Raw genomic sequence first — 12,479 nt, forward strand, 5'->3', positions numbered from 1 at the left:
CTCTCCTCCCCCTCTTCTTTCCCCCAGTTAAGCGTACCACTGGTTACTATAGTCATATGACTAGCAGGCCACCTTGTGGCAGTATTACTTTTTATCCTAAAATGTCTTTTTTATACAAATTATTTCTTTTCAAGAAAATACCTCATTCTAAAAATCCTGTTTACATAAAATATTTCAAGAAATTACCTTCTACATAAATTATCGTTTCTGCAGATTATAAGATATTTAGCCAGTTTTCATTAATTTTAATACTTAGATTTTTATTTATGCATTTTTTGCTTTTGAGAATTTCTACACTTTCTTTAAACTTTCTACTATATGTTTCTTTTTCTTTGTGGAGTATTTGTATATTATCTTTATCTATTGTACAATCATTCATGGTGCAATGATCATGGAAGGCGGAATTTAGTCTATTGTATTTCAGATCCGCTATATGTTCTTTTAATCTAGTTTTTAGCTTCCTTTTTGTTTCTCCTATGTAATATTTATTATTGCTACAAGTACAATGAATTTTATACACAACGTTCTTAGTTTCTGTTGGTGGTTGTTGTTTTTTCTCATTTTCGAATTGTTTTAATTTTGTATACATTTTTTGGTATGACGGTGCTAACTTAAAGTGCATATTGCTTATTTCATTATCAATTTGTTCGTGTAATCCTTTAATATATGGAAATCCAATATACTTAATGCTATTTGTTTTCTTATTAACCTGTTGTGTTTTAGGATTATTTATCTTAAGTTCCCATTTTTTCACTAGTCTTTGTGGGTAGCCTGCCAGGAGAAACTTCTTTTTTAATTCGGCTAAATCTGCGGATATATGTATTTCTTGACTTGTCCTGTTTTTTATCTTAGAATATTCCATTTTAAATATGTTATATTGATGATAAAAATTGCCAAGTGCTTGAAATAAATACAATAATAATTTGTGTTTAAATTACTATGTTATTATTTATTAAAACAGATTTATACTGATTAATATGCTTGAAAGCGAGATCTACGCTTATGTCAATTCGAGAAAAGTGAACTATAATATATTGGCTGACATCAGTTTTATTGAAATGTTGACAATGTCACTATTTTTTAAATATTTATATTTGAAAAGTTTGTATACAGAGGAAAGTGCGTAATGTGTTTTTTTTTAAGAATTGTGTTTCTTGATAGATTGCTATTAAATTGATTTAAAAAGCCGGTCTGATTGCGGTTAGTATTTCATGTTGAGCGTTATATATGTAACCAATAGTGTAACAATAAAGTAAACAAGCTGAATCGCTAAGTGTTAAAATTTTGCGATACATTAATTGATTTACAAACATTTATGTAATAAATTTACTTTTTATCTGCAGGTCCATGCGAGGATGAACAGAAATGCAAACATAAACCTGGAACAGAATGTATCAACTACGGTATTGGGGATGAGTGTGTCTGTACAGATAGAAGTAAAACGTTCGATGACTACTATAATATGTGTATAGGTAAGTTTGTTTGTTAGTTTACAGTTATGTAGAAGAAAAAATTGAATTGCAAAGTATATGCGTATTATAAATAACAGCCTTTCAAACTAATTATTCACATGTCTTGTTATACCAATTTTGAATTTCAAATTGAACATACATATATAAAAGCGAGACGCAAATTTTGTTTTTTTATATGCGAAAATGTACAGCTCAGTTCGATTTTTTAGGCTCAGCGTAAATCTAATGCACAGCTTCGAAAATTAATCACCTGTAATGTGAGGGCATTCTATCTGTTAACAAAAGCATTTGAAGTAGACTGGCCAGATTTGCGCCATAATAAAAATGAGTAAATCCATTCAGGGGGATTTACGTGTGCAGTCAAGCGTGATACAGGTTGACAAAACTAATCGCTCATCGCTTACGTAACACTACGTGCGTAGCATCAGCTGTTTTTATTTTAAAATTGTAAATTTTTAGCCACTGATTATTAGTAATTATGATTTAATCTGTTATTTTCATACTTTTCATTTTTTATAACGTTTTATTTACTTTATTTTCCTGTAATTAGAGACGATACAGCTTTAAAATAAACAGATCAGGTGTAGTTTGCCAATAGATAATCTCAACTTTCAACGATTGTCGTCAATTCCTTTGTAATCGGAGAAGAATAGAACGTGTTTCAAAGTCCAGTGTTAAGTGTTTATTGCTTTTGCAGTAATACGAGTAGACACAATAAACCGCCAAGTGTTTTATTACTGTGTAAACAACTGCTCCCGACTTGTTATTTTTAGTAATAGATAAGGGTAAGATTGTCTGTCAAGAGCGGTTAAAGTTTATTACTTTTGCAACAGGGTGTCACGTGAGCAGCAACCCACTCTCCACCGTTAATGACAACAAAGTGCTAAGTGTCTTATTACTCTGTAAACAAAAACTCTTTTCCCTGTCTGAAGTGGGTCAGATGTCAAGGTTATTTTTTTATTGTATTGAACAGAATGTTGTCTTTGATTTTTAAGAATCAGTTTGGTCAGAACTGTTTACTTTTAATACCTTTCTTATCATTTATTTTTGCTTCGGAAATCATGCTTAGAAAAAAATCATGCTTTTGATTATTGAAATAAATATTCATTATAAATTTAAAAAAGTGTGTATATTTATTTTGTTTTAATATGTCGAAAATAGTTTCTGATGTCATCTTTCTCGAATAACTTTAGAGGCAACTTTACGCCTGCAATGATGGTTTTCCGTAGAAGTTCTGTGTTGCGTGGGAAGCTGCCATTCGTAGCTCAGGCCACATTTGCTTAAAAAATAATTAAAAAAAAATAAAAAAAAAATAAATAATATAGAAATAGTATAATTTATAACAAATCGATTTAAAATAGGATAAAAACAATTTTATAACCGTAACGGAAATAAATTATAATAAAATTATTAAAAGTAAACAGTTTTGACAAAACTGATTTTTCAATATCAAAGACAACATTCTGTTCAATACAATAAAAAAATAACCTTGACATCTGACCCACTTCAGACAGGGAAAACAGTTTTTGTTTACAGAGTAATAAGACACTTAGCACTTTGTTGTCATTAATGGTGGAGATTGGGCGGCTGCTTACGTGACACCCTGTTGCGAAAGTAATAAACTTTAACCGATCTTGACAGACGATCTTACCCTTCTCTAGTTACTAAAAATAACAAGTGGGGAGCAGTTGTTGAAACACATTCTATTCTTTTCCGATTACAAGGGAACCGACGATAATCGTTGAAAGTTGAAATCATCTATTGGCAAATGACACCTGATCTGTTTATTTTAAAGCTGTATTGTCTCTAATTACAGGAAAANTTGACTGAACACATAAAGTGTATTTGTCGCTTAACTTGTAAAAAACGTTATTATTTTTATAACCTAACTGACTTTTATTAATTAAAAATGTTAATGTTTCTAACGGAAGGCAAAATTAATGGTATTTGTGATATTTGTTACTTACAAAGTCTCGTCTATAGCCAGGACCATTTCACTTAAATTACATTACTTTATATATTATACAGTAATAAAAAACCAAAATAGTATTTATTATGTTGTAGTTATTAGGTATTAACTTATTGAACGTTGCTATGTTGTATCAAAGCTACGTGATTTTAGCTTTTTTCTGGATGTACTTATATGCAAAAACTTGATAGGTTTCTATTGAAACGAATGTGCTCTCAGTATACATCGGTTTTTTTGCATTGAAACATTTACTATTTGTCTAATTAATTAATTCACTAAATGATTGCGAACAGACAATGACCATTGTTTAAACCAGTGTAGTTCAATCAAGATTGTTTAATGGGACGAAGCCAAAAATATAAATACACTGCCGGCAGCACATATTTATTTACAACAAAACATGTACAGTTATTCAGTATTTTGTTGTGTTTTAAAGTAACTTGGTTTTCAATTTTTTCTGTAAATTTTTAAAAAATAAACAGGTATTTTTGAAGTTGTACAACATAGTTAGTTTATAAAGTGTTTATCTGTCAATCTGTTATGACTTTCACATTAACAATCTTCAATTGCGAGAAAAAATATTTACAAAGATAGTTGATATCCATTGAAGCTGTAATGCGATTGTTTTTAGGTTTAAGAATTTATTATTACAAACGTGTTCTGTATGAAACTGAACTTTGTCATCGGTCTAAAACATATATTTCAATTCAGAAAATGAGTGGAGATGTGTTAAATCGACCTGCAGCTTTGCTACAGCTTGTTTTTCAACAATGTTAAGTGGACTTATGAAAATATTAAGTATATTTTCATATATTTTTAATATGAAAATTTTTCTTGAAGTTTTTGTTAGTGAATTAGTGATTTATTGTGCATATTTTGAAAAATAGCTATAGTAATTTTTGTTCATGATCATGCAAGCATTTAATGAGAGTTTCTTATTTATTTTTTTCGTTACTTGTGCCTTTCATACTCATAACATCCAGAAAATCTATGGTAACATTGACATAACTATAAAACTCGCTTCGAATGAAAACATGTTGAGACGTATCCTTAATATTTGTTGCTTCATTCTACGACAGTGAGAAATACGCAAACGAATGAAAGACCACGTTCAGTGTTAAACAAATTTCATTTGATAAAGTATCAATTCTTTGCGCTACAATATGATTCGTCAGGCTGGTTGGACTGAAAATCAAGACTTCTAAAACAATTTATTTGGCTGCAGCGACAATGCGTTTTTTGATATATTCATGATCGAAAGCAACAAGCTCTTGGTAATTAAAAATGCGGAAATAATAAATTCAACACTTCTTTACTCAATATAATATATGTTAATTAGCAGAGGTATCTAAACAGATTAACTGTATAAAGATGGCTGGTTTATTTTCAAAAAATTTAACAAAAACAATAAAATCTTTTATCGTTCATCAGAAACACGAAACACCTTTGTAACTTAAGAATGTCTTTATTGTTTGACATTTATTACACATATTAAACAATTTTAAGTAACTATAATTTCATTATACCGAATTTGAAATTTAAAAACATTTGTTGTTGTAAACACAGTAATTAAATAAATACGCATGCTGTATGTACTATACGTACATTTATAATATATGTAAAACATTTGAAGCTTTGTTAAAAAATATGCAAAAAGTGTTTTGATTTTTCAGTGTACGTGATATGGTATCGTACATTATATTAATGTATTCAACTATACGTGCGACATTCTATTATAAAAAAAATATATACATGATAAATACTGTTTTAAAAAAAAACCCCACGATAACATTGAGTAGGCTGCGAGTTGAACATGGCAAATTTAGAAATTTTATTTTTGTACGACAAATAGAATATATTGAAAAATAATTACATCATTGTAAGATATTAAAAAAACAATAATAAACACACAAGTATTGATCGCTCATTTAACAATTAGAGGTAGCAAATGATGGAGAGATGTCTCTCACTTTTCACCAAAGCACACATCATTATGAAATACTATAATACGTTCGAATATGTTTAACGAGGTTTAGAATGGGTAAGATAATTGAATTAAATCCACAACTATCATGCCTTTTTAGTTATTATTTTTCGGTCATCATTTTATCATATTACATCTTGAAATGTTGTTGTCTTTTCTCCTAACCTAAAATAGATTAAATTTCAGTTGATATATTATTATTTGGTACTTTGAAACCGTGCTAGTAGTTATTAGTAGTAATTTAAACACAAATTATTATTGTATTTATTTCAGGCACTTGGCAATTTTTATCATCAAATTTTATTTAGTTGATACGTGTTGATATTATTTACACACGTTTCGGGCATTTATTGCCCCTCTTCAGCCAACTAAAAACAAAAGTTCATAAGTTACAACACTAAATATTCACAAGTTACAACACTATAAAATTATAAAGATATTAGGTATTGTTTTTTTAAAAAACATACCTTTTCAATTTACAGGTTATCAAGATATTAAAAGCACAAATTTCCATCGCCTATGTTTTCTTGTTGTTATGGAATTACAAAAACTTCTTTGCCTTTAACACACTTTATTTTAAGAAACGTACGCTTTCGTATTATCTAAAATATTTTAAAAACCTTTTTTTTATATGGATTCTCTTATATATTTACATAAATTATCTTTTCTGAATATTATAAGATATTTAGCCAGTTTTCATTAATTTTAATACTTAGATTTTTGTTTATGCATTTTTTGCTTTTGAGAATTTCTACGCTTTCTTTAAATTTTCTACTATATGCTTCTTTTTCTTTGTGGAGTATTTGTATATTATCTTTATCTATTGTACAATCATTCATGGTGCAATGATCATAGAAGGCAGAATTTAGTCTATTGTATTTCAGATCTGCTATATGTTCTTTTAATCTAGTTTTCAACTTCCTTTTTGTTTCTCCTATATAATATTTATTATTGCTACAAGTACAATGAATTTTATACACGACATTCTTAGTTTCTGTTGGTGGTTGTTGTTTTTTCTCATTTTTGAACTGCTTTACTCTTGTATACATTTTTTGGTATGACGGTGCCAACTTAAAGTGTATATTGCTTATTTCCTTATCAATTTGTTCGCGTAATCCTTTAATATATGGAAATCCAATATACTTAATGCTATTTGTTTTTTTATTATCCAATTGTGTTTTAGAATTATTTATCTTAAGTTCCCATTTTTTCACTAGTCTTTGTGGGTAGCCTGCCAGGAGAAACTTCTTTTTTAATTCGGCTAATTCTGCAGATATATGTATTTCTTGACTTGTCCTGTTTTTTATCTTAGAATATTCCATTTTAAATATGTTATATTGATGATAAAAATTGCCAAGTGCTTGAAATAAATACAATAATAATTTGTGTTTAAATTACTATGTTATTATTTATTAAAACAGATTTATACTGATTAATATGCTTGAAAGCGAGATCTACGCTTATGTCAATTCGAGAAAAGTGAACTATAATATATTGGCTGACATCAGTTTTATTGAAATGTTGACAATGTCACTATTTTTTAAATATTTATATTTGAAAAGTTTGTATACAGAGGAAAGTGCGTAATGTGTTTTTTTTTAAGAATTGTGTTTCTTGATAGATTGCTATTAAATTGATTTAAAAAGCCGGTCTGATTGCGGTTAGTATTTCATGTTGAGCGTTATATATGTAACCAATAGTGTAACAATAAAGTAAACAAGCTGAATCGCTAAGTGTTAAAATTTTGCGATACATTAATTGACTTACAAACATATATGTAATAAATTTACTTTTTATCTGCAGGTCCATGCGAGGATGAACAGAAATGCAAACATAAACCTGGAACAGAATGTATCAACTACGGTATTGGGGATGAGTGTGTCTGTACAGATAGAAGTAAAACGTTCGATGACTACTATAATATGTGTATAGGTAAGTTTGTTTGTTAGTTTACAGTTATGTAGAAGAAAAAATTGAATTGCAAAGTATATGCGTATTATAAATAACAGCCTTTCAAACTAATTATTCACATGTCTTGTTATACCAATTTTGAATTTCAAATTGAACATACATATATAAAAGCGAGACGCAAATTTTGTTTTTTTATATGCGAAAATGTACAGCTCAGTTCGATTTTTTAGGCTCAGCGTAAATCTAATGCACAGCTTCGAAAATTAATCACCTGTAATGTGAGGGCATTCTATCTGTTAACAAAAGCATTTGAAGTAGACTGGCCAGATTTGCGCCATAATAAAAATGAGTAAATCCATTCAGGGGGATTTACGTGTGCAGTCAAGCGTGATACAGGTTGACAAAACTAATCGCTCATCGCTTACGTAACACTACGTGCGTAGCATCAGCTGTTTTTATTTTAAAATTGTAAATTTTTAGCCACTGATTATTAGTAATTATGATTTAATCTGTTATTTTCATACTTTTCATTTTTTATAACGTTTTATTTACTTTATTTTCCTGTAATTAGAGACGATACAGCTTTAAAATAAACAGATCAGGTGTAGTTTGCCAATAGATAATCTCAACTTTCAACGATTGTCGTCAATTCCTTTGTAATCGGAGAAGAATAGAACGTGTTTCAAAGTCCAGTGTTAAGTGTTTATTGCTTTTGCAGTAATACGAGTAGACACAATAAACCGCCAAGTGTTTTATTACTGTGTAAACAACTGCTCCCGACTTGTTATTTTTAGTAATAGATAAGGGTAAGATTGTCTGTCAAGAGCGGTTAAAGTTTATTACTTTTGCAACAGGGTGTCACGTGAGCAGCAACCCACTCTCCACCGTTAATGACAACAAAGTGCTAAGTGTCTTATTACTCTGTAAACAAAAACTCTTTTCCCTGTCTGAAGTGGGTCAGATGTCAAGGTTATTTTTTTATTGTATTGAACAGAATGTTGTCTTTGATTTTTAAGAATCAGTTTGGTCAGAACTGTTTACTTTTAATACCTTTCTTATCATTTATTTTTGCTTCGGAAATCATGCTTAGAAAAAAATCATGCTTTTGATTATTGAAATAAATATTCATTATAAATTTAAAAAAGTGTGTATATTTATTTTGTTTTAATATGTCGAAAATAGTTTCTGATGTCATCTTTCTCGAATAACTTTAGAGGCAACTTTACGCCTGCAATGATGGTTTTCCGTAGAAGTTCTGTGTTGCGTGGGAAGCTGCCATTCGTAGCTCAGGCCACATTTGCTTAAAAAATAATTAAAAAAAAATAAAAAAAAAATAAATAATATAGAAATAGTATAATTTATAACAAATCGATTTAAAATAGGATAAAAACAATTTTATAACCGTAACGGAAATAAATTATAATAAAATTATTAAAAGTAAACAGTTTTGACAAAACTGATTTTTCAATATCAAAGACAACATTCTGTTCAATACAATAAAAAAATAACCTTGACATCTGACCCACTTCAGACAGGGAAAACAGTTTTTGTTTACAGAGTAATAAGACACTTAGCACTTTGTTGTCATTAATGGTGGAGATTGGGCGGCTGCTTACGTGACACCCTGTTGCGAAAGTAATAAACTTTAACCGATCTTGACAGACGATCTTACCCTTCTCTAGTTACTAAAAATAACAAGTGGGGAGCAGTTGTTGAAACACATTCTATTCTTTTCCGATTACAAGGGAACCGACGATAATCGTTGAAAGTTGAAATCATCTATTGGCAAATGACACCTGATCTGTTTATTTTAAAGCTGTATTGTCTCTAATTACAGGAAAATAAAGTAAATAAAACGTTATAAAGAATGAAAAATATAAAAATAACAGATAAATCATAATTTCTGATAATCAGTGGCGGAAAATTTACAATTTTATAATAAAAACGGCTAATGCTATGCACATAGTGTTACGTGAGCGATGAGCGATTAGTTTTGTCAACCTGTATCCGCTTGACTGCACACGTAAGTCCCCCTGAAGGGATTTCTTCATTCCTATTATGGCGCAAATCCGGCCAGTCTACTTCAAACGCCTTTGTTATCAGATAGAATGCCCTGACATTACAGGTGAATAATTTTCGGAGCTGCGCATTAGATTTACGCTGATCCTAAAAAATTGCACTGACTACAATATTATTATACATTATACGATCGCGGCTTTTTTTGTAAAAGTAATATAATTTAAAACACTCATTAGTTGCATGGCATCGGAATGAAATGTCTATCTAGCTTACATACTTGCTTGTGGTATATGGACTTAAGACAAGTTTTGGAAAAGTTATAACTTGGACTACATATAACTGTTTTGACTGTTTTACTTTATTAGATGTGAATTTAAAACAGTTATAATTTTTTCTCTGTTGAAAATAGTTGCTTGAGAAGTTTCAAGTTTATTCATATTTATTGTAAAAACAATAGAAACGACGTAGCGAAATATATATTCAATATCGTAATGAAAATTAAAGAAAGTTGAAGATTATAACCATTACATCGTGAAGCAACAAGTTTGGACAGAAGAGTAAATAAACAGTTCGAAGTGCATATTAAATAGACGTAAACAACCAGCAAATTGTTTCGGTGTTTATGTGGAAACAATTTTTATAAGTGTGATAAGTCTTAAGAGTACACGGAAGTATAACTTACAATATCGATGAACATTAAGTTTGAAAAATCGGACCAGAAACTTTTTTATGTAAGTAACTTTTCAAAAGCTGAAAGTAGACCGATCAACCTATAACAACTGTCACCGTTTCGAAACTGAATCAAGCGTGAAGAGATAAACGTTATGCATCGTCGATTTCTCACTGTGTTTGTGAGTGCTCAGTTTCAAAAATTTCAAACAGGGAAATCCTAATATTAAAGTAATGTATGCAACACGAAAAGAATCAGTCAAAGCGATTCTTTTATGAAGTAATTTAGATCTGATCGTCAGTTGTGCTAAATATAGTTATACTTAATTCATTTTTGACGCTAAATTTCTTTATTCACACTGTTATATTCTTATTCACACTGTTATATTCTTATTCACACGGTCTAAAACATATATTTCAATTCAGAAAATGAGTGGAGATATGTTAAATCTACCTGCAGCTATGCTACAGCTTGTTTTTCAACAATGTTAAGTGGACTTATGAAAATATTAAGTATATTTTCATATTGTGAGATCCGAAAGGTTCTGGGTCTAATATATGAATTTTTATTGATAATATTAAATTATCGACACAAAATATTACTTCGTTTTTGTGAAAAAAACTGGTGTTTTAGACGTGGAAAAACCAGATAACAGATGCTACTTCCTTTCACAGAAGAGAACATCCTCTGTTTTTCCGTATCTGGTTAAAAATCTCGCTCAGATGGGAAATGGTTACCCCTCATTCATCCCCCTTTCGTCCGTTCTCACGAAAGAGTTACTGGACGATGATTGGTCGAAATTCAGGCAATATAAAGGAAATCTAGTCCAAATTCGAGGAGTTCTTCGACAGATCCGAAGCATCCAGACTCCNTCTTGAAGTTTTTGTTAGTGAATTAGTGATTTATTGTGCATATTTTGAAAAATAGCTATAGTAATTTTTGTTCATGATCATGCAAGCATTTAATGAGAGTTTCTTATTTATTTTTTTCGTTACTTGTGCCTTTCATACTCATAACATCCAGAAAATCTATGGTAACATTGACATAACTATAAAACTCGCTTCGAATGAAAACATGTTGAGACGTATCCTTAATATTTGTTGCTTCATTCTACGACAGTGAGAAATACGCAAACGAATGAAAGACCACGTTCAGTGTTAAACAAATTTCATTTGATAAAGTATCAATTCTTTGCGCTACAATATGATTCGTCAGGCTGGTTGGACTGAAAATCAAGACTTCTAAAACAATTTATTTGGCTGCAGCGACAATGCGTTTTTTGATATATTCATGATCGAAAGCAACAAGCTCTTGGTAATTAAAAATGCGGAAATAATAAATTCAACACTTCTTTACTCAATATAATATATGTTAATTAGCAGAGGTATCTAAACAGATTAACTGTATAAAGATGGCTGGTTTATTTTCAAAAAATTTAACAAAAACAATAAAATCTTTTATCGTTCATCAGAAACACGAAACACCTTTGTAACTTAAGAATGTCTTTATTGTTTGACATTTATTACACATATTAAACAATTTTAAGTAACTATAATTTCATTATACCGAATTTGAAATTTAAAAACATTTGTTGTTGTAAACACAGTAATTAAATAAATACGCATGCTGTATGTACTATACGTACATTTATAATATATGTAAAACATTTGAAGCTTTGTTAAAAAATATGCAAAAAGTGTTTTGATTTTTCAGTGTACGTGATATGGTATCGTACATTATATTAATGTATTCAACTATACGTGCGACATTCTATTATAAAAAAAATATATACATGATAAATACTGTTTTAAAAAAAAACCCCACGATAACATTGAGTAGGCTGCGAGTTGAACATGGCAAATTTAGAAATTTTATTTTTGTACGACAAATAGAATATATTGAAAAATAATTACATCATTGTAAGATATTAAAAAAACAATAATAAACACACAAGTATTGATCGCTCATTTAACAATTAGAGGTAGCAAATGATGGAGAGATGTCTTCCACTATTCACCAAAGCACACATCATTATGAAATACTATAGTACGTTCGAATATGTTTAACGAAGTTTAGAATGGGTAAGATGATTGAATTAAAGCCACAACTATCATGCATTCTTAGTTATTATTTTTCGGTCATCATTTTATTATATTACATTTTGAAATGTTGTTGTCTTTTCTCCTAACTAAAAATAGATTAAATTTCAGTTTGATATGTTATCTATACTAATATAATAAAGAGGTAATGTTTGTATGTTTGTATGTATGTAAGTTTGGATGCAGCAGGTAATTTCCAAAACTACTCATCCGATTTCAAAAATTTTTTCACCAATATTTAGAATGGAACTTCAGGATGGACATAGGCTGTATATTATTCCGTTAAGCATGGGGGGGATGGACAGTTCTTTACGGTAAGCCTTACGGGGAAGGTTTACCGTACTTGCCAATGAAT

At 29.6% G+C, this 12,479-nt stretch overlaps 1 protein-coding gene across 1 annotated transcript in view; it reads left to right on the top strand.

Annotated features, from left to right (window-relative positions):
• LOC111624760 overlaps positions 1–12,479 on the top strand; it is a 107,762-nt gene that overhangs the window by 36,382 nt on the left and 58,901 nt on the right. The window contains exons 4-5 of the mRNA XM_023367699.1: positions 1,344–1,472; positions 7,229–7,357. Coding sequence (XP_023223467.1) covers positions 1,344–1,472; positions 7,229–7,357 — 258 coding nt within the window. The remainder of the gene's footprint in view (positions 1–1,343; positions 1,473–7,228; positions 7,358–12,479) is intronic.

The sequence above is a fragment of the Centruroides sculpturatus genome, unplaced genomic scaffold (assembly GCF_000671375.1).
Source record: "Centruroides sculpturatus isolate CEXI.00-Female unplaced genomic scaffold, Cexi_2.0 scaffold197, whole genome shotgun sequence".
NCBI classification, from domain to species: domain Eukaryota; kingdom Metazoa; phylum Arthropoda; class Arachnida; order Scorpiones; family Buthidae; genus Centruroides; species Centruroides sculpturatus.